General features: G+C 40.3%; 2 protein-coding genes across 3 annotated transcripts in view; one reads left to right on the top strand and one right to left on the bottom strand.

The window, feature by feature from the left end:
* Positions 1 to 448: 448 nt before the first annotated feature.
* On the bottom strand, positions 449 to 21387 carry SAMD7 (sterile alpha motif domain containing 7). 2 transcript variants are annotated; one of them, XR_010373915.1, is made up of 10 exons: positions 21221 to 21387; positions 12937 to 13040; positions 12085 to 12211; positions 11807 to 11943; positions 10616 to 10694; positions 7462 to 8141; positions 6066 to 6187; positions 5163 to 5273; positions 3735 to 4239; positions 449 to 3655 (listed from the first exon to the last, which is right to left on the bottom strand). XR_010373915.1 is itself a non-coding variant. In XM_064457967.1 (9 exons), exons 2-9 carry the CDS (start codon positions 13037 to 13039, stop codon positions 3967 to 3969), a joined length of 1632 nt encoding a protein of 543 aa, XP_064314037.1. In that variant the 5' UTR covers position 13040; positions 21221 to 21387; the 3' UTR covers positions 449 to 3966. The 2 variants fall into 2 exon arrangements, 1 of the variants encoding a protein (XP_064314037.1); XM_064457967.1 differs by having other exon boundaries at positions 449 to 4239.
* Positions 10904 to 21507, top strand: part of LRRC31 (leucine rich repeat containing 31) — a 33011-nt gene continuing 22407 nt past the window's right edge. The window contains exon 1 of the mRNA XM_064457965.1: positions 10904 to 10920. The gene's annotated coding sequence lies outside the window, so the exon portion shown is untranslated. The remainder of the gene's footprint in view (positions 10921 to 21507) is intronic.

Raw genomic sequence — 21507 nt, 5'->3', positions numbered from 1 at the left:
ACATTAGGGATTTGGAAAGTCTAAAATATGAGAAGTGTCTACTTAGATTTAAAAATTAGAGGTGATTTTAAAAACTGGAGGTGATTGTTTTTTTCTGTTTCCCACTCAAAGGATAAATTGACATTATGAAATGTATTTTGTGGAGGATTCATGATTGTATAAGGTCTTAGAATACCAAGTTTTGTAAGTCCATATATGGATATAAGTCAGTTTGAAATACCATCACCTTGTGGACCTAGCTGCCTGTTCTTGTTTTCATGTGTTAGATTAGAATGACTGCCTGACTTGGAGGACCAGGTTGGAATTCTGCCAAACTGTTGTATATTCATTGCATTTTTAAGAGATTTTTCACCTGAGGAATTGAGCAGAGAATTATCTGTTTAGGTCCATATGTATAGGTATTCCACATCATCATCATCTCCAGCAATCATGAGGTCAGAAACACAGGTTGTGATAGGAAGGACAAGCCATTTCTTCCTTTTCAGGACTTCCCTAAATCAGTTATAGTACAGAACCATTTTGTTACATGTTTGCTATGCTTTTTTATTTATCTGGTCTTTAACCTTGGCCCTATAAAAACAAGAAATGAAAGTCCCTGTCCCTAGGAGTCTACACCTTTAATGTAGATAAAGGGAAAATCAGATACTTCACAATGTCTCATAAAAAAACATTCTCTTCTTCGTTAACTGTATCACTATTACAGACTAATACAGCAATGGATGTTAAGTGAAACGTTTATAATGATGCCACATATATTAAAATACATCATCTGCATCTCATTGTGATTTTAGTAGCATAGCAGAAAAAATGAATGCAGTGGTGGCATAGATACCAGAAAGTCATTCAGTAGCACAGTTCTGCCAGCTTTCTTACGTGCTTGTGATTGCTAGCTACTCCCCTTTGCAGCTGGAATAAGCATTAAAAGTCAAAAGAACACATAGCTGCTGAGAATCAGTATGGCCTCAATGTTTACATATAAACATAATTTCTGAAAACCATCGAGATCTGAAAATATGGGTCTGTCTACTGATTCTATGTCTTTTTAAAATTTTTACCTTTTATTTTTTTTTTCATTCTCTGTGAAGCATTTGTAGGAGAGGAAACATTCATTACCAGTGGTATTTCCTTCATTAGAAATAGAATCGGTTTTGTCTGTTTGGGTAAATCCCTTTCCTTCCTATTTCACTCTACGCTGTATGCAGTCCAGGCCTTATTGCATTTTGGCTGCTCTGGCACATCTCTCCCCCAGTACAGGAAGCCATGAAGTCATCCTTTTTGTCATTTTGGGAAGAATAGTCCAGTATGTGCAGAGTAGCGTATGTTTTTTTTAATTGCAGAAGTAGTACCAGTCTGCAAAGTTTGCATCCGAGCTTTCTCTGCTTTCGGCGTTGTTCACCTCTGAGCCATTTACAAGAACAGTCACACTCTTCAGAACCAGAATTCAATCTTTCTTCCCTATTGTATGGGATTTCACGTCAAGCTCTTCTGCTGTTACTTGAGAAAAACAAGTTTCAGTTTTCATACTCTTGCTCTTAACAGGCCTCCTGTACTTCAGGTGTGCAGCATTTCACTTTGGTGGGTTGGTAGATAACCTCCCGTAGCTTTGCAGCGACATCTCGTGGCCTCATTGACCTGGAAAAGTATCAGAGATTCCTCTTCTAGGGTGGAGAAGGTCTCATGTGGATTAAGTCAAACATTTCATGCAATGAGGAGGTAGGATGCCATTTGAGAGCCAATTCAGCAACTGGGTTTAATTATATAAGTGGCATTGTCAACATGATCGTCAATTGTACAAAAAAAAAAAGTTAGAAATCGTTTCAGTTGCTAAACAGAATTGGTGTCCTTGGGTTTTTTTATTTTAATGAACACTTTTACTATATAAAAATATTTTCTTTTTCCCTCATGATATATGAACAATCTACATAAAATCACAATAGTTAAATCTACTGTAAAACAGTTTTTTCTTGTGTAATTAATCCGAAATGTTACACATGAAAATAACAGGTAAAAGTGTTTCAAATAGAATATGTTTTTTTTACATTGACAATTGTGTTTCACCCAAAATCTGAAAAAGTAAACATTCACATTACCAAATTCAACATGAAACTCTCCAAGCTGCCTTACTAAGTTTTAAAGCCATGAAAAAATGTAGAAAAGTTAATTAAGAGAACAGAGGTTAACACTTTTTGAAATTAATTGAGAAAAAGTGAACAGCAAACTAATTGCCAGTACAAGATTAATATTGCTGTTGTACATCTTTTAAAGAGTCTTATGGAGTTATATTTAAACTTTCTAGCATTGGGTTTTAATTTTGCTTGTTTTGAACACTAGTGAGTATTCAGTAAACAGTTCCATATATGAAAAAACCACAGGTGATGCATAAAACATAATCTTGGGCAAAACTCCTGTTATTTCACCAGATCACAGATGTAAAGGTCAGAAAGGAATATCATAGATATTTGCCCTTCTTCTCAAGGCTGCAAAGTTCGGACAGTATAGTAAGGTGAACTACTTAAGTTGCTGTTGAAAACATCTAAGCACATTATCTAGTGCACAAATATACCAAAGATATAAAATAATTTATCTCAGGCTAAAGAACAGGTGCTCACAGTCTAAAATAGGGGAATACTCCCTCTCCCCCTGTGTTCAGTCACTCACTGTTCAGACAGCAGTGTACCTCTTGGTTTTTAAGTATCTGAGGCCACACAGCTAAACTAAGGGGAGGGAATCTAAAGTAGCAAAATAGAGCAGATCCACATCTATCAATCCTCGATTTACAGAAATTAATTTTATCAAAACTATTTGTGTGTCCATTGGAGTAAGGAAGTGTTCTTGCAAGGAGGAGAGTAGGAGATGGCACTGTAGTGTACTGACTTCCAAAGCCTAAGCAGAAGACTGGTGTGTGGCCAAACCCCTAAAGAGGGAACAAAGGTAATTCACACAGCAATCATAATAAAATGCTGGGGATTTATCCCTAGCTAAAAACTCTATTTTGTGGTTCTTGTTTGCTGTGAGGTTATGTATCAGCAGTAGCAGAAGTGAGGAGAGACAATATTTTTGCAGAGAAAAGGGAGATTTCAGGCTAAAATTGATGGCGTCGTCCAAACTGAAGAACACTGAACGTGCTGCTGCGTGAAGGGCTTTCCATGGCTTGCCCAGGTGAGCTGAGGGGAAGGGTGCTGCGGCAGAGGCTGGCAGGAGCCGGGTGGCTTTAAAACTGCTGCTTGCAGGAACGTTGCTGCCCCAGTGACTGGTCTTCGTGGCAGAGTCTGCTGATGCTGCCTCCTGTCCTCAGCTCGGCTCAGCTCAGCTGTGCAATCACGCAGAGCGAATTCAAACCCTGTTGATAAGAATGCCTCGAAATAATTAAAATCGCTGTTACACACAGTATTTTCATGTTCAGGGTTTAATCCGCAGATCTCATCTATACACTGTATACCCTTCCCAGGCACTTAGAAAGGCATAGTTCTAGAACAGCAATGGAATTAACTCAATTTGCTGGGTCAGGGTATATTTCTGTATATTCTGCAGGCAATTCCATACTCTCTCACAGAATTCCATGTAAATTTTCTGTATAAATTTTGTTTGACAGAAGCAGAAGTCAGCTATGTGTGGAAGCTGTAACTTTTCCTTGTAGTTTCTCAGCAGGAACACACTGTAAGACAGACAGCGCACTCTGAGTCTCTGACAGATTTCAGTGAACACGCTGGGCTTTAATGAAAAATTAAATTTACCTGTTAACTGTACTGGTATTCTTTTCAATGAATTGCACTTGAAAGTAATTGCACTAACTTGTAGTTGCATTTTTTAGATGCTTTTCAGATACTGTACTTCCTCATGCTGCGTTTGCAGCTTACTTCATTCAGCCGCAGTCATACAGAGGTTTCAGACTGTAGCTATCTTCTTGAACACTTTGTAACTAGAGGTTCCTGTATTATTAAAGACATTTTATGTCCTGGACTCAGCTCAACTTTTCTGAAAAGTGATCATCTGGAAGTCAGCCTGAGATCCAGCTGTGTCACATGGATTTTCCCTGCTTTCTGAAACGATCTGTTCCACTGCTTTTGAAGTTTCTGGGTCCTGAGAGCAGGGGCTATCCAGCGTATCGCCACTGCTGTTGCAGTGAAGAGGGGAGGCTATGTCGGAGGGCTGCTCGGGGGGTTTGCCTGCGGCAGGAGGCAGGGGCATGGACAGAGGAAGGTTCATCATATAAAACACATTGCCCAGACGTCGAGACACCTTTAAAGACAAAAACCACAATTGCAGCAATTGCTTCTTGAGATAGTGTTAAAGCTATTAAACACCAAGGCTGACTGTCGTGTAAGTAATGCCAGGGACATCCAGGAGATCCCAGCCATCTCGAAGGATTATCAGTGGTCAGCAAAGTGAAAAAAAACCTCTTCCATTCTCCCCCTCTCATATTTTTCTAGGCCCACGTTCTTGTGGAAGGAGCTTGGCAATGCTTAGCTGGGGAAACAGCCCCGTCTGCTGGACCTGACAGCAGGCTCCTCTTGCTCTCCGGGTGCTGGGGCACCCAAGGGACACAGGGGAGGCAAAGTGCCAGCCAGGAGCAGGGAAGGTGGTTTTATGAGAGAAGAGTGAGAGAGAGCAAGGGGTTAAAGACAAGGAAGAGAACCAGGCAACAAAGAAACACACAGAGAGTTGATATTACTTGATGAAATTGAGAGCAGAAAACTTTAAACATAGAGGGACAGCCTGTCTGTGAAACGTATGAGATTATATTCCCGGAAAGGATGTAGAAACCTCTACTTTATGTTTTAAAAGCCAGGTTGGAGCAAAAGCAAGTATGTATCAGAGCAGTTCTTACCAGCTGGGAAGGGAAAAGCAGAGTGAAACTGAGTTTATTTGTCAAACATGTCTGCCCCATTTCCAACCTCAGCCTAGTCTCCAGTGTTGTATCCTGTCTCCACTTCAAGTGTCTCTCAAACTGTCAGTCCGAGCCTCCCCTTAGTGTCTCTCTACATACTGTTGTAACATTCAGAGAAGCGAAAGCTGGAGTAATCTCTTTTCTCCTAATATTGTGGTAGTTACCTTCTCAGTGAGAAAAAACGTGTTTCAGTCTGTAAAAATTCATCCTGTTAGCTCCTGACTCTTTCACATCTTTGTGACTTGCCATTTTGGCAGACATTTAATGATCATACCTGAGAGCGGATTTTTAATGCTGGTCCGAGTTTTATTCCCATTGTATCCAGGAGATGTTCCTCTGTTAGCAGTGGGAGGGTTTCTCCATCAATAGCATGGTCTTTAAATATCTTATGAAACAATAGAACATATCACAGTGTGCTAAAACAAACTTCACTTGTTATTTTTTATGCTTAATCCTGGTTATTTTTTATGCTTAATCCTGAGGCATAGACAAGAAAAGGAGGAAATAATAATGTTAGTGTTACTTCTTCATAGTTATCTCCTAACTGCAGCGTGAGTCCCTTGTTTAGGTGTGTGGGTATCAGCACAATTGCCTGTAGCTTCTCTACTTGTTCTTGGCAAGTGGGAACTTTGTAATGTTTGAGGGTTACTTACTTTTTTTTTTTCCCCCTTAGGAAGTGAGCGGCCAGCTACCAGTGAAAGAATAGTGTTGATTTCATTAAGGCTTTACCAGGAATATACAAGATTTCAACCTCTTTTCTTGCATTTTTAATTTTGCTTTCCATTTTTCAAATAGAATGATACTTATAAGAGCTCGGGGCAGTAGGTGGGTTATACCAATATCTAAAAATGCAAAGTTGCTTTAATCTGCATAAAAATTGTGCAAGGCATGTGAAGTGAAAAAATTGAGATGCTTTTCTTATGCTGATGTTTTGCTGCTGGTCCTCCTGGTATGTGTCATGACCAATGGCTCCAGGTTGCAGCAGAAGCATAGGTAACCTCTCACAGCATGGACTGCCTTTCCCTTTAAGAAGCAAGTGGCTTCAGATTTTGAAGCACAGTGAATACTTTTTTAACTTTGTGGCAGCCAGTTAATCGCTAGCATTTACGTCTGTTTGATGACCTTGAAATCTAGATGGTCCTAAAGACCTGAAAATGTGATGAATGTTTATAATCACCTGGGCATAATCTGAACAGCCTGGGAGGGTAATGATGAAGTTGTATACATCATCAACGGTCCACTTGCGAATGTCTTCAATGGAAGAAATGTTTTCTCCATTCAGGATCAGGCCATGTGCTCCTTTGTGGAAGAAACACAAATGTTATGGTTGTACGACTTTGCTGGCAAATCAATAGGAAATTACTGTCAACATGAGAATTTTTACATGTCTCCAAACCTAATAGATTAACAGCAGTGTTTAGCCACAGACAGATACAGGAGTCCTAGACACCAAAACCACCAAAGAGCCAGGAGTAGCTGATTCTGGAGGGGTTTCTTCTAGTGGCTTCTTTTGTCCACTGCTGGCACTGTCCATACCAGGCACTCCACCTACAAATCATACTGCAGTGTTTTCTCTGATGCGTACATTATCCAATGCTTTTGATTCTTTAGACTTTACTGTTATTTTAACTTGACTAATTGAACAGAATCAAGCCTTTTCTAGCCCGTAGTGCCTACTGTGAGTTAGAAGGACACATAGAAACGTTATGGGCAGAAGAGAGAGGGTAGCACACAATTTCATTCAGAAATTTTGATTATTTTAAAATTCCTTTGGCAGACAAGAATGGAATACTTGATGTGCATTATATATTTTTCAGCGATACAGTATGTCTTTGTTAGATGATCCTGGGCAAACACCCCAACCTGTTCTCATTTCAGGTAATGGAAAGTTTTGCAGGGCTCATCTACTGGCACTGGTGCATTTAACAAGAGCTGCAGCACCAAAGAAACAATGATTCTTGGGGAGGTCAAGTCTCAGGAATAAGTTTGTTCTGAAATGAGTGCAGCTTCTAAGAGGATTCCTTGTCCTGTTTGACACACAGAGGGGTTATGATCAGTATATTGTGTGCTGCTACGTTTCCCCCTGACCACCAGAAGGAGAGGAGAGGGTGTAAAATGCTGAACAGAACTGAGGAGAACTTCAAAGTGCTGCTAATTTGACAGCTTAGGGGTGACAAGTGTGTTGTCCCCAGGGACTGATATAAACACAGGATGACATCCTACAGCAATACAGTGCATGGCACAGAGCATTGAAATGGTTAGGAGACTGCTTTGTGCCTTTTTGCTATGCAATTGCATTGTCCTGCAAAGAAAGGCACTGCTACCTAAGATGCTGAAACCTCCATTATGCCAGCAGGCAGCAGTTTGCATGCAGAGAAAACCACTCTTTACCTTTGCTGACTTGGATTTACCAAGTTATTACTATTTGCAGCATATGAATTCTACATTAAGTTGCCATGACTCTATCATACTAAAAAATTGCTTAAAACAGAAGGAATAAATAAGAGAGCAAATCAATACAAATAAATAATAACAACATGCCACTCTAACTGTAATGCAGAGACTTCACAAACCTGAAGGTAGCAATGGGTTGCTGGGTACTGGAAATCCATATGGTAATGCTGAGAATGGGATTGCAGAAGGGTACATGTACTTGTCATCAAAAGCAGCACAGGAGCTATTAGATTCCTTCTCATTTGTGTTGCTGCAGCTGTTGGTTTCAGCAGATATTTCATGAGTAGCACAGTTTTTTCTCAAGCCTTGTTCAAACTCTTTACAGTTTTTTGCAACTGCAGATGGCTCACTCTGGTTTTTGCTTTGTTCGTGTTTGTTTGGGGTCTCCACCTCTGCTTCTTTCTTGTCTTCTTTCTCATCATCTGCTGCAGCTGAAGCAGGGTCTGTAGGTTTGTCGTCAGCTTGGTTCTTTGTGCCATTGGCACTACAGTCTGCAGTTTTGTGGTTTCCAGCTCTTCTCCCTGGTCGTCGTCCCCTCTCCCTTTGCAAAGTGCTGACTGGAGGGTATGGGCTGGTTGCCATGAGCATAGTGTTGCCGTGAATTTCATCTAGGGTGGTACGATGAACGTATAAATCGCTGGGAAGGTGGCCTTCAGGTAGCCTGTGCCTGCCACGGAAAGCAATGGGACTAGCTGGGATCCCATGGTAAAGGAAGGGTGCTTCCAGGCCCAGTAGCCCTTTCCGATGAGCTTTCTCCATTTCTTTTTGCTGAAAAATAGCACTCATCTCCATTTCCATTCTAAGAGACACACAGAGCACAAGCAGTTAGGGCAGCTCAGTTCCTTCATCACCCTTTTTTGGTGGCAGGTTAAAACTCGGATAGTTGAATAGGTAAGAGTACTGCTTTTCTTCTCCCTCCCCTATATTGCTGTGTGTGAGAGGTCACAAACTGCAGATGGAATGGCAAACCTGGCTACATTTAATGTGCTGCCAGATACATATATTAAACTAAAAAGAAGAGAAAATGTATCTTCCATGTGATGCCTCTGGGTAATATTTCAGACAAAAAAGTGTTATTTGTATATTGGCAATCCAGGCATTATTATACTGATTATGCTCACTTGGGATTTGGAGAATTGTCTCTGGGGTCTTAAGGGTCAAAGACTAAAGAAAATAAGTGATTTACATTACCAATCAGAAAATTATACTGAAAACTGGAAAATGGCAGTGATATTGTAAATAATAAAGAGCTAGAATTATATTATCTATGGAACCTGTGCATACATTCAGAGTAAGCTAATATAAGTAAGTCTCCTGAGTGACTCTCCGTCGTGCCTGGCTCCTGAGAATGTGAAAGGGTGAGATCCTGGTGGTCTGTGTCCAACTGTCTCCCTCCTGGTGGACAAAGCCAGCACTCCAGGGTCTGTGCCAGATTCCTGCCCGTGGTGGGTTGGAGGGCTTACCAGTGAGATATGGAGAGTACAAGGAGTAGCGTGTCTCCATTGTACCAACCTTTGCTGGAATCAGCTTTCCCTGGAGCCAAACTAGAGGTCAAACAGAAAGCTGTAGCTCCTGGACTCCGCTGCATCAGCTGGTGCTGAGAGGCGGGAGAAGTGAGCCAATCTGCCAGACACAAACCAGAAATGGTTCAGCCTGCCTCCCTTGCTTTGAGGAGCTCTCAGTGGGACTTCCACATTCTTCTTTGGAAAAGGGCTTGTGAAGGCAACCTAGTCTTTAAAGTGCATGAAGATAGCTTTCTTAACACTGCAATGAAGATAAGAGGTCAGAGACAGTCTGACTTTCAGGAGACTTCTCGTTAATGTAAAACTGTCAGGAAAATAGTTTGGGCAAAAGGTATTTATTCAGATGATGGCTGTGAGGAGGAATTAGTTGATTACTCCGTAACTTTCAGGGCTTTTTCTCTGCCCTTCTTTCATCTTTGCAACAACCTCTGAATTATTAACTTTCTGTTTTCAGAGATCCAGTGGAAGTGTTTTGTGTATGTACCATGTCCTTGTACATCTTGCCCAGTTGTCATGACTCACACCCAACTTTTGAAGTGGAGGTAAACAGTAAAGAGCATTACATTCCTGACCTCTCCTCCAGATAAGATAGTCTGCTCCTCTGAGGACCAGGAGGTGGGGGACTGCTGAGCTTTGGTATGAGACAGAGTCCCTTGGAGAACTAGGATTTGGTCCCGGGTGCTCAGCAGGACAGCTGCAGCAAGTGTAGGAGATTGCCAACACTTGGTTTCTATAAAGGGTGAAAAGAGGCAGCGTATTTCTAAATGTGATGTGTGCTGCAGAAAGCAGCGTGAAGCAAGCAGGAGTTTCCAGGACAGCAAAAGACTGGGGCAAAAGGTTATCTTGTGGATTTAGGCTGAAGTCTTTTGTATTGGGGTTTTCCTAGGTTTGGTGGGTTGAGGGGAAAAGCCTGACCAGGCAGGACTAGTTCTATTGTGGCTGAGGGAAGATGTGCTGGCTCTGCTTGCTGCTAGCTCTTTTACTTGTTTTTCCTCAGGGTTTTTGCCTGTGGCAGGAGCTATACAAAATGCATTGCTGATGCAAATCTTGTGCTTGGAGGAGTTCAGTAATCAAGCTTTGCTGACTGAAGAGCTCAAAATGCTTCTGTCATAATTCTCTTGAGATGCTTACTTAGAATTTATCTGTTCTTTGCTCTTAGTCTTACTGTGCTGAAGCCCAGTGCAGGCATGGTTGAAGTTAGAGTTCCTCTATGGAAATGGTGTGGCTGTGAGGGGGCACTGGTGCCTGTTTAACCAGCTACTACTTACACTGAAATGAGTGTGCTATGGACTCTCCATAGTCACCCTGATGTTCAGACTATTCGATTAAACTGGGAAAGCTGTCCACCCTGGTAGGGTGGAGATACAGCTAATCATCCCAAGGGCCCAGCTGCAGAGGCTTAAAACGTGTGTGTGATAGCACACAGCTGTAAAGCTTAAATTTACTTCTGACTTTTTGTAACTTCAGGGTGTTTGGATCCAGAGTTCAAAGGCTGGGGCTGAAGTTTGTGGCTTGTTTGTTTCATTATATTATTTTAAGGCTAAAAGTAGAATAGGGGCAAGCAGAAAGTTCAGTAGCTTCAGATTTACAGAGATAATTGAGGACCCTCTGCTTCTCTGGGGGATTTGAAAAAGTGTCTCAGTCACTGTAAATAAAACCCCCACAAAAAGTCTGTGACTTAATCACTTCCATCTGCCTCTGCTGCCCTAATCCTGGCATGTACCTCAGGGCAAAGTTTGCTGTTGATTACCTGGCAATGTTTTGCTTTTGAACCAATTCCTGTCTTCTGGCCACAGCTTCCATGGATTCTGGTTGCAGAAAGCTATAGCCTTAAAGCGAAGGGAAAAGAATACTTAAAATTCACTTGTTTCCTCAAGCAAATACCCAAACCCCAAAGCAATGCAGAGATACTTTAAAAAGCTTTTTAGGGCTTGACCTATGTGCTTTGCCAGGAAGCTGATATGACTTCAAGTTTTTCCTATTTGTGTTCCTTGTTTTGGTGGGAATATGAGGTGGAAATGTGAAGCCTAGGTGTTTGCAGGATCAGGTCTGTAGGTACGTATACCTGCCATTATCCATAAAGGCAAGAGACAGCAGGGTGGTTTTATTTGGTGACTTATGTCTTTGAAGTACATGTAGCTGCTCAGAAAATAACAATCAATGGTTAAGCAAAGCAAACCTGCTCCTTCAAGACTGTTTTCAGCCTAGATGCCATGTAATTTTAAATGACGCTTCCTCCTGAGTACATATCAAATAAGAGATTCCCATTAGGGGGGAAAAAGCTGCAGCCAGAAATTCCTGTTTGTAGATCTATGTGGCATTGAGAATTTATTCACTCATCTCAAAGGAGCCTTAAGACATGACCTCTTTGTTTACAGTGATATGTAAATTTCTATGGAGCATGACATGCGTGCCACAGCTGTAATGCCATGCTGTGACGTCCAGCCTTCTCCTTAGAGCTGCGCCCTGTAATTTTAAGCCTTTGTTAAAAGGACTTGTAGTTGCCCTACATGAGTAAATTGGCATGTGATATTATAATTAAAGAATATGATCAATAGTCTTTTAAAACAGCCAATGCTCATACATGAGCAAGAGTTAAATGTAGAAAAAAGTGTTGTTGATTGGACTCACTTGTTTAGCTACAGCCTTCTGTTAAGGTGTGAAAATGCTTGGAAAATACAAAAGGAAAAAGAGAGAACACCAACATGCAAATGATTTTGAAAACAGCGTATTTAACAAAGCTAAAATGGATGTGTTTAGATTTAAGCTGGCACAGTTTAGAATCCCTGTAGGCAGACTGCCTCCTTTTAGTGAGACTGTTTTTCCAAAGAAAATAAACCATTATTGATGCTACTGATAAACCTATGAAAAACTAGTAGGTGCAGTCTGCTTTCTTGTTTACATTCTATCGCTTTTCAGGATGCAGGCAATGCTTCGTTACCTGGGCCTGGGTAAACGCGGCTGGACAAAATGTTCGGCATGTTTGCATGCTGTGGGACTGTGGGCCCAAGGTGGGACGCTATATGGATTTGTCTTGGGTCAGCTGATGCCATCATTTCAGTTGAAGGTAATAGATCCCTGACAGGGAGAAAATACATTCAGGTATGCAAAGGACGTTGTTTATTTAAGAATAATCTAAGATCTTTATATACTCAGGTACAGCACGTACACAGTTATGCTTTAACTGCAGTGTTATAATAGAGAAACAGTGCAAAATACCTGTCTACCAGTCGAGGCTCAAACTGGGAGGGAATCGCCTGCATTCTCTGCTGGCCTGCCCCCATTAGCTGAGGGTTTACTGCCATCAACTGATTTCTCATTAGCATCTCTTGCCGCTGCCGCAGTTCTGACACAAAGCATATATAGTTCTGTTGTCAATGTAGTAAATTACACCACAGAGAGAATCACTTTCTAACTTTACCAGAAAAAATAGGGTTTTTTCCCTCAAGTGCCAACATTTTAGTGTGAGTTAGTGAATCATGCTTTTTTTTAACAGAAGCAACTAAAAAAGAAGAATTTTCTACTGCCACCTTAGCCGTGTTGTTTAAATAATGTGGTTTTATACAAACTGCAGCAAAAATAAACAGGATTTGCACAGTCAAGGGTACCAAAGGGCAATTTGCAATCAACAATAATTCATATATCCCTGTTAAACAGAAGAGAATAGCCATGAATGTTAGGTTCTCTGCTTGAGAGTTTTCATTTCTAATACAGTTTTATTTTTAGAAAAATCTTATTAGCTGGAGCCTGCCTTGTCGTGAGGCAGCAGCTCTAGAATGAAGAGCCTGCAGTGGTGAGCCAGAACATCATAATGCCCAGCTGTGGCTTTTGTTGCTGAGTTCCTGTGTGACCTTGACTCCCCAGATGCTTAACATCTCTTGGTCAAATTCCGAATGCCAAGAATCCCCCATGTTAACTTTTAATTACCTTAAGAGAAATGTTTCTCCAGTTACTCCTAAGACAAATTTGAGATACCCTTTAAAAATGTTAAACCTGTTGCTGTTTCATGTACCTTGTGCAGGTATTAGCAATCCTATAATGAAATGCACAGTTAGGTTTCTTCCTGCTTACCTCCTGCTGCCATGCCACTTGCTAATCGGTATAAGTGCTTTTCTTCTAGTGTTCCTTGTTCCCCCAGGATAGACATTTTTCTCATGTGATCTCGTGGAGTCATGCTGCAAGGAGATAGCAACAACTTTTCTATTGTGAGGAACTGAATCGGCAGGCCCAAAGAAAAGAATAAGGCATTCAGCAATGTAAGAAACAGAGCAGGCTACACAAGTTATTTCTCAGATAAGCAGGTAGTCCTTCTACCAGTCACAGCTGTACCCTTCAGTACTTGTGGATTGTATTGGTTACCATATAGAAACTTACAGTTTTCAGGACAATGCAAATGTTGCCCTTGTTTATACTGGGTTGTGCAGTGTCCTTGGGTATTACTATGCAAGGGAAGTCAGGATTTTGGGAAACATCAGCTGCTTGGAAGGATGTAATTAAGCCAAAGTCTTTCCTGCAGCCCCTGGTGTATCACAGCAGCCCTGAGAACAGTGACATGTGCTTCATACTCAGGAAAGCAGGTATCTTTGGTTTAACTTGGGAATTGTAATAGTTTGGACCCCTGTCTACTGTAAACTAAGTTAAACAGATGGAGAGAAATGGTAGAAATAAGCTGTTCCAAATGACATCAGCCCCTTAGGACTGCCAAATGAGGTAAAAAAAGTAAAAGAACATGCTTTGTAGTGATGAAAACAGTGATTAAACCAGCTAGGCTCAGATTAATTATCCATATATGTACAGGTAAATAAAGCCAGATGAAGAATAGAAATCTAGGCTAAAAACTAATATGCTACAAATGCATAGTTGAATAGCTGTAGTGTCACTGAGGTGGATTGCGTCAGCATTTCTAAGTCTGTCCAAAGAAGCAGGTGACTAGATTACAAATGATCTGATACCAGAGGAATGAGTAACTGCAGTATGCCCTGCTCAGGATTTTGGGGGAATGATCTACAGCAGGATTATTTGTGCAGATAGGTCATAAAGGAAATTAGTCCTGTAACCCACAGTCTGGATCTTGGAAAGCTATCCTGTGTGGGAGGCTTTAAATTGAGGAGTTGGCAGAGGGAGCAGCCTAGCTTAAAGGCAGCAAGGGTATCTGTATGTTCATTTCAAACTAGATTTGCACAGCAAATGAATGAATTTTTTTTTAAGTGAGTTGAAGTTAAGGAGTTGCATTTTCTTCCCCATTAGCTCTGACAAAATGTATTCTTTCTCTCTTCTGAAAGATGGAAGATATAACCCTTAAGTGTTCTCATCCTGTAGAGAGTTCAGCTGGTATTTGATATAGATAAGAGTGAGGAACACCTCAGCAATACAAAGAGAGAAGTACAGAGAATCTACTAAAGTCAGAGAGAGCTCAAGTGAATTACACCTTTCTGAACCTTCCCGTGAAATCCAGCACACGGGAATCATTGAGAAACGAGACCTAAGAAACAGGAGACTGACTGCTGTGAAGGGCAGCAGATTCCTCTCTGCTGGCTCTCACTGGGGAGGTGAGTCCCGTGGCAGGGAAGCCATGGCTGACATATTCCCTCATGGCAGCTACCTTCCATTTCAGCTGAGTGCTGACAACTGCTGAGTTCATGTTAACAATCACTCCACAAAGATGTGATCTGTGAAGCACAAATGGCCACAGCTTTGGACGGTTTGACTTGTTATGGCTTACTTGTCAATTTGCCTTCAGCATGTTGTGATAATGCTATTATGTTAAAATGCCAGCTTTCTCTGAGAACCCTAGATACCTTTTGCTGAGGTCTTTCTCCTGTTTTTTCACATTTATGCCAAACTTGCTTACTTTGCAGGCCAAAATACGTTTTCATTTTTATACTACATTGCTCCTGCTTCTAGCCTTACAAAGTCAATGCCTGTGATTAATGGTGTTGGCATGATAAAACCCAACTGTGGGACAAGCTGTGCATATGTGACCACTGCAAAGGCAGTGGTGTTGCACAAGTATCAGTGAGATCAAACGCAGCTTGAGAAGTTAGCATTGTTATGAGTACAAGACAGATCCAATTGCCAAGTGCTTTATTTACCTTTAAACCAGCTGCCTAGGATACAGAAATTCCTTAGAAATAGTAAGTGGGAACAACTAAAATTCCTCTTTTCGCAGCCAGTCCTTCTCCAAAACAGAACCAAACTTTAAAAACTGTTCATTATCCAAAATGCGATGGAAGCCAAATCCTATCTTTTGTTACTCAAAACGTTTATAAATTAGAGAAATCATTATAACTCCTTTTATTGCCATTGACCTATTGAAGAGTTACAGAAAGTTTTAAGGGAAAGCTACCAATCTAACTCACATGATTCAGGAATTTACCATTTCCTTGGTATAGTGAAAATACTTGGTTTCAGCCTCAGAATTAGTTTTCCAAAGCGTAGGCAAGTTAGTCATTTCAGCCATTAAGGGTGAGAGTGGAGGCTATACTTGGACCAAAGCTATACTTACACAAACACTTGGTGTTCCCTCAAAACAAAGTTCTTTATATTTGTAAATGTTGTAAATGCTAGATTGTGTGTTGGCCAAGATTCAGGTCTTCCTGGAAGCAGACAAGCCTGTCGAATCCAGGAACAGCACCATGTCCTTTGTTCTTGACATGTGTATCTGAACATGTGCCGCTGGACGTGTTTCCATTTGCCTTTTTTTTTAGGATACTTTAGACTTAAAGCGGTTTAGGATGCCTGGTGCTTCATGAAGAGCATTTGAGCTGCCAAAGTGCTTCTGAGCTGCTAAAGCATTTTAAAGCTCAGTACTAAAGCGATTTAGTGCTGAACTAAACTTTACAGCAGCTCAAAAAAATAGATGGCAACTGGGTTGATGGTATTTGCCATACCATATTGGTCCAGTGAGCCTTTTAGGTGGTTTCCTTTCACGGATGAGTGGCTGTGTATTAAATACTCTGGAAAACAAAGCTGCAGTTTTAAACTCCATGCTAACCTCCTTACAGCCTGGCCTTTGCCTTGTGCATCTCACTAGAGAATGTGAAGGTGCAAAGCAACCAGCAGAGGTCCAGATAGACATAATGGAAAGAACAGGAGGTTTTAACATTTTTATTCCAGTAAATCAGAAAAAAAAACCCCTAGTATTAACATTGGAAAAGTTTTTTCTCTCAGATAACTGACCAGCTGTAGTACTTTTGCTTTTTAGGAACTGCTAGAATGCTTCAATCCCCTGTTAAAATCATAGCTGTGAATGCACTTTATTCTGGGGAAGCTGTCCCTTTGTGGGAAAGAGACATACAAGTGAAAGACGCTTTTTCTTTATCAGGCCTCCCTACAACTTCTGTGCTCCCCTCTAAAATCACACCTGTGACTAAAATTATTTGAAACAACTTTAAAGTGTAGAAACGTGGAAAAACTAGTGGGAAAAGACCCAGCTATTCTGACCCAAATCCACCACCTCCACATGGGATCCCATATACCCTGCCTGTTCTGACAGACATCTATCAACAACCAAGTGGCAGTAACTGTGGTTAGAAACCAGTGCTGTGGTGTTCTCTGTATAGTCTGTGCAATTCCCAAAACCAGTCTGGATTTTGTGTTGGATGTGACGTATGTTACACTGTCTGTGGACAGGTAGTCTCTCACATAGTCTCCTTTCAGAGTTGAAGCAGAAACTATTTAAGGACTTTCTTAAAATTTTTCTTTTAAAAAGCGAGGTTTTCTTTTAAATGCTGACATTTTTACTGAATGTAGGGTACCGAATACAGCAGTATCCACAGTGGAGTTCATCCCTATTTACTGATAGATTTTTATCCATTAGGTAACCAAGATTCACAGAGCATCACATAAGCAACTTATCCTTCCAAAGGTAGACTAGGTGGTCTGTTGGTTTGACATGGAAAAGACGAAGTATTGAAAAAAACATGGAATAATGTGACTTGGAAGTTCATTGGCATCTTCCTCCACTAAAGCTGTAGCTTACTGCTTCCACTGACCCAGTTTTTGAACCAACGTGAGCTAAAAAGAGGGTTTGATTCCTTAAGGTTTTCACTGGAATTGCTTCATGAAGCCATTCTGGTTTTTTTCGTTGGTGTGCCAGTCACTCCTAGCTAACTTACCTTGGATTTCTTCTTAGATACATAAAAATAACTCTGGTATTCATGGTAAAAATGTTGAGATGTTATTTCCATCAGAATTCTAATCTACTTTCCCAAGATGAATGTCAGAATATCAGTACAGTTTAAATTTTGCTTAAAGGACACATTACGTATGTATATGTTTGTTTCCCTGAATTTCCTGTTCAGGGAGGTATTGCATTGATCAGGTAGGATAAATAGTTTAATAACCTAATATAAAGACTTGTATGTAACTGTGTCAGGAGGAGATACTGAACTTGACTAATCTATGTTATTCCATTTGGAAAACCACCTTTTTTGGTTACTTAGGTGGGGTTCTGCCTTGCAGGTCAAATTTAGGGTACTTAAGGTTCATACTATTTTCATAACAACTAGTGTATTAGAAACCAACATCAGCCAAAAAAGATCTCTGAGGGAACAGGGAAAGTCTACCTCTGATACATATATTAGCTGGGATTTGAGAACAGCTCAGAATCTTGCATCAGGGTTCATATAAATTCATACACACCAGCTGTCCAGTGTTACATTCATATATGGCTCTTCTCTGATCCTATTGCACAAATCCTGGCTGTACAGCACATTACAGGGATGAAGACAAGTTAATCTCCACCTTTAGAGTCTTACCCTTAGCAAACCCTTCTTGGCAGCAGGCAGAACCACTCACCCAGTACTAATTCTGTCTCAATTTATTAGATGAGAAGTGGCAAGACACGAACTTCATGAACCAGAAGCATTTGCAAATCTAATCATGCTATGCGCAGCTTCAAAACGTCTAAAGCGGTCTCTGTGTCTGTATCATTAATTGCATTGGCAAAATGTATGGTCTTACATATAATATAGAGTTGTTAGAGACTTTCATTAACTAATACTGCTTTTATTTATCTCAAACACATAGATTTAGCATTTTTTTAAAGCAATGTTCAGTGTACCTTTGCAGTGGATCCACAGATTGTCTGGGAGAAGCTGAGTATTGTTTAGAATGCTGAGGTAAATCTGTGTCAGAGAAATCAGCTAAACATGTAATATAAACATTTATACATGCTTAGGAGTGAAATAGATGAAGAAACTCATGCGTAGTCTTGTTTTCGTTCCCATTGGCCCCCTTTTTAGAAAAACCTCTCCTGATTACTTGAGAAATCAGATGCTGTTTTTAAAAATATATAAATATTCCAATATTATTAATACTTTAATGTTATTAACTGCTGTATCAAGGGTTCTTGCCCTAAACCTCTGCCAAGGGTCATAAAACTAGAGACTGTACTTATCCAAGAACCCACAGTCAGCAAAATAAATGACTTTTGGAAAGAAAGAAAGCAATTTTACCAACATTATGTCATACTGGAGCATGAAATATGTCTTCTTAATTGGGGTGAGGTACCATTGGAGAGGCTGTAGGGCTAAATTCTAATCCTAGATACGTGGGCACAGACTGCTCAGAGACTGAGATTAGAGTGTAATCCTAAAACTGGATTGAGAACGATACATTCCCTAAAGAAAGGAAAATAACTATATTTATACTGCATGTGTCAGCCAGTAGTGTTTGTGTTGCATGCCTTAGCACTGAAGTGAAGACATGGGTATTTCACCATTTTTGAGATATCTAATTGTTAAGATTGCAAGCAGCAAGTCACTCGTATTTCTTTTAAGCATACTGGTCTCGGGAAGAAATTAAGGCCTAGTATTGGCAAATTCAATCCTCCAGGAACTAAGTTAGGCTCATAATAGGAGTTCATTCATCTTGTCCCGCTGGAATGGCCGGGGGCACAGGGAAGCTGTTATTCCTTTGTGCTGCTAAGGCAACAGTCAGCTTAATGTGTTGACTAAAACCAAAGGTGGAGATGCACTGTGCTGAGCACAAACACACAGCAAGAGCTCTCAAAGCCTACTAGGTGAGACAGACAGATGGTGGAGGAGAAAGAAGCAGTCCTGCTGTTTTGATATGGCCTTGGAGGCATGGAGATACAGGACAGTAAGCGGCTGAGGTGCGAATTGTGCTTAGCACTTCTCTGTCTCAGCTCGGTGCTGTAACCACAGGAACGATTTCTGCAGAACCACAGTGCTAATATTATTCATTCGTATTTGTAGCAGCATGATCCCAGCTGGAGCCTTTGGGTGTGCTGAGTTCTTTAACTATGCTTTTTAAAAAACTGAGTAAAATAACTAATCAAGAACTAATGAAAACAGTGGTCATAGCAGAGCAAGTGTGTGTGTGCACACATGTGTGTGTAACATTGTACACCCCCCGTATCCTGACAAACTGGCGCATGGAGAAGCTGTTTACAAAGGACACGTCTCTCTATTACATCAGTTATATATGCTGAGATACAAGCATGATGTAATTTGTTTTCCTTGTGGATTTATTTCATAATTAGGGATGACATTTGAAACATTATCCTCTTGGCTTTGATTCTTTCAGAAGCCTAAAGATTGCAAGATGTGGCACAAGTGGGATCAGTTAAAGGGAAACTAAACTCTGTATTTTCTACTTTTTAGTCATTTTTACTTCTACAGCATAAAAAAGTTCTTTTATTGTTTATGTTTTAAATACTGGAAATTGAAGTCTTCGGATGAAAAGCTTTCTGACGATTGGAGAGCAAGGCTGGTATTTCCAAATGAAATGCAGTTGGATTTTAGTGGGATTTGTGTCTCACTTTAACATGAAATACTAGTGCAAATGACAACACTCCCAGTGCCAAAAGAAATCCAGTAGTGGAAAGAGGTTTTAGAAGGGCTGTTTAAAACTATTTTTATTTAACAACTCTCTAATTTCACTGGCTAACTGTGAGTTTGAATCCAGAAAACTTGTACTGAATCCTCAGTACCTTCCCTCTTCAATTAGGGTATTAAATATTGCAGCACTATCCCTTGGACTTCCCAAAATCCCCTCATAAAACAGAGAACTGCATTTGATGTGTCTTACACCATTAAGGTAAAACAAGATGGTGCGGGTTTTTGTCATTAATCATTTCAGGTTATCTTGCTTTATTACAAAGCAAAAGGCAGCACGCACTCATCCTAAAAAATATTTGCAGATATGTTAAAATATATGTCAGTCACTGATATCAGATGCAAAAACCACTGTTATTTTCCAAACTCATAAATGAAGTCAAGTTTTAATACAAACTCTTTCCCCTTGTGAGATTAACATGTGAAATTGCGCACCTGTTCCTGTAAACAGACTCAGAAATCAGTATCTTGAGCAGACCGAACATTTCCAGCTCTGGTTTCCAGGATCAGACCATGATAAAATCACTTGAGTCAGGATTATATCTCTCTCTCACTCTTTCTGTATCTCTGGGGCACCAGGGAGATACAGAAAGTCACATATTCTGTAACTGAAGAACTTGAAATTTTAGCTCTGAAGGCAAAGTAATAGTGCCCAAGCCCTTCTCAGTCTACAGTCAATTCTGCCCACACAGTCGGATACTAACAAGATGTAAGGAACAAAATATATCATACTGCATACTTTGGTGTTCCACAAAGCTGCTAGCACTGGGGTTTGTTGCAATGGCTGGGCTCACAGGCAAAATTTTAATTACATAAATCTACTATAGGTGCATCAGACTAAACCAGCCAAATATATCTGTGTGATGATAGCCTTGATTAATTCTGACTGCACACTTATTTAGAAAATCCACTGCTCTGGGAAGTGTCTGTAAAATATTGAGGTTTTTCTATTGTACTTTAACCAGTTAGCTTTTAAGAATCTTTTGATACGTTTAGACAAGCCAGTGAAACATTTGTGCATGTACATTAAGCAACTCAATCTGTGTCCAGAGTTTTCTAGAAATATCCTGAATATGCAATGACAAGCCTTCCCAGAGTAAAATCCTCCATTTGTGAAACAGACCTTTAAAAGCTTCCAAAATGATCAAGCTTATGTCATAAAAAGTACAATGTTTCCACCTGAATACGCAGGAATATTTGCCCGTAAGAAAACGCGTAGCAGATTGCTGACAAATCAGAACATAGTTCATCACATACTTTACTTTTTCTGTATCACCCCCTGCGTATTCCTAACTTTACTCTCTGCAGCCCGGTGCTGCTCTTAAAGAACACCGTGAAAAAGTCTGCTTTGATTTGTGCCGCTTCTATCGGGAGAGAAGTCTTTCCTATCAAAATCTGAAAAATCATACACCTCTTGGTATTGCTTAGCAGATGTTGCATCGCCATTTACATTAAAAACTAGCACTTTTAAATTTTATTTCATGTATACTTACATCTATTGTGAAGACCTTAGTTTTGGGTGAAATGAAGACACCATGAACATCCAAGAGTATGTGCCTTCACTGTATGTCTTCCTTTCAAGCTGCCTCAGTAATGTGATTGGCAGCTTTTAAAACACATCAAGATTAACATGTCAAAAACTGCCTTAACTAACGCTGACTTTACCTTAAATACAAATTGAACTTATCTTGATTAGCCCTCATCCCTGCTTCTAAGCCCTACCCACTCTGACATCACAAGCCCTTCTCCAATACCATCCCCTAACCAGGCTGTAAAAACA

Source organism: Phalacrocorax carbo, chromosome 7 (genome assembly GCF_963921805.1).
Source record: "Phalacrocorax carbo chromosome 7, bPhaCar2.1, whole genome shotgun sequence".
In the NCBI taxonomy this organism is placed as follows: domain Eukaryota; kingdom Metazoa; phylum Chordata; class Aves; order Suliformes; family Phalacrocoracidae; genus Phalacrocorax; species Phalacrocorax carbo.
This window is presented reverse-complemented; position numbering and strand designations above follow the sequence as displayed.

What these genes read in the sequence shown, in the direction of transcription:
- SAMD7 (XM_064457967.1), bottom strand. Translation starts at nt 13,039, where the DNA reads ATGACTCCACGAGATCACATGAGAAAAATGTCTATCCTGGGGGAACAA. An exon ending in CCGCGTTTACCCAGGCCCAG is followed by an intron (nt 10,695 to 11,806) that starts GTAACGAAGCAT and finishes CTTCGCTTTAAG; the next exon opens with GCTATAGCTTTCTGCAACCA. An exon ending in CAAAAGCAAAACATTGCCAG is followed by an intron (nt 8,142 to 10,615) that starts GTAATCAACAGC and finishes TGTGTCTCTTAG; the next exon opens with AATGGAAATGGAGATGAGTG.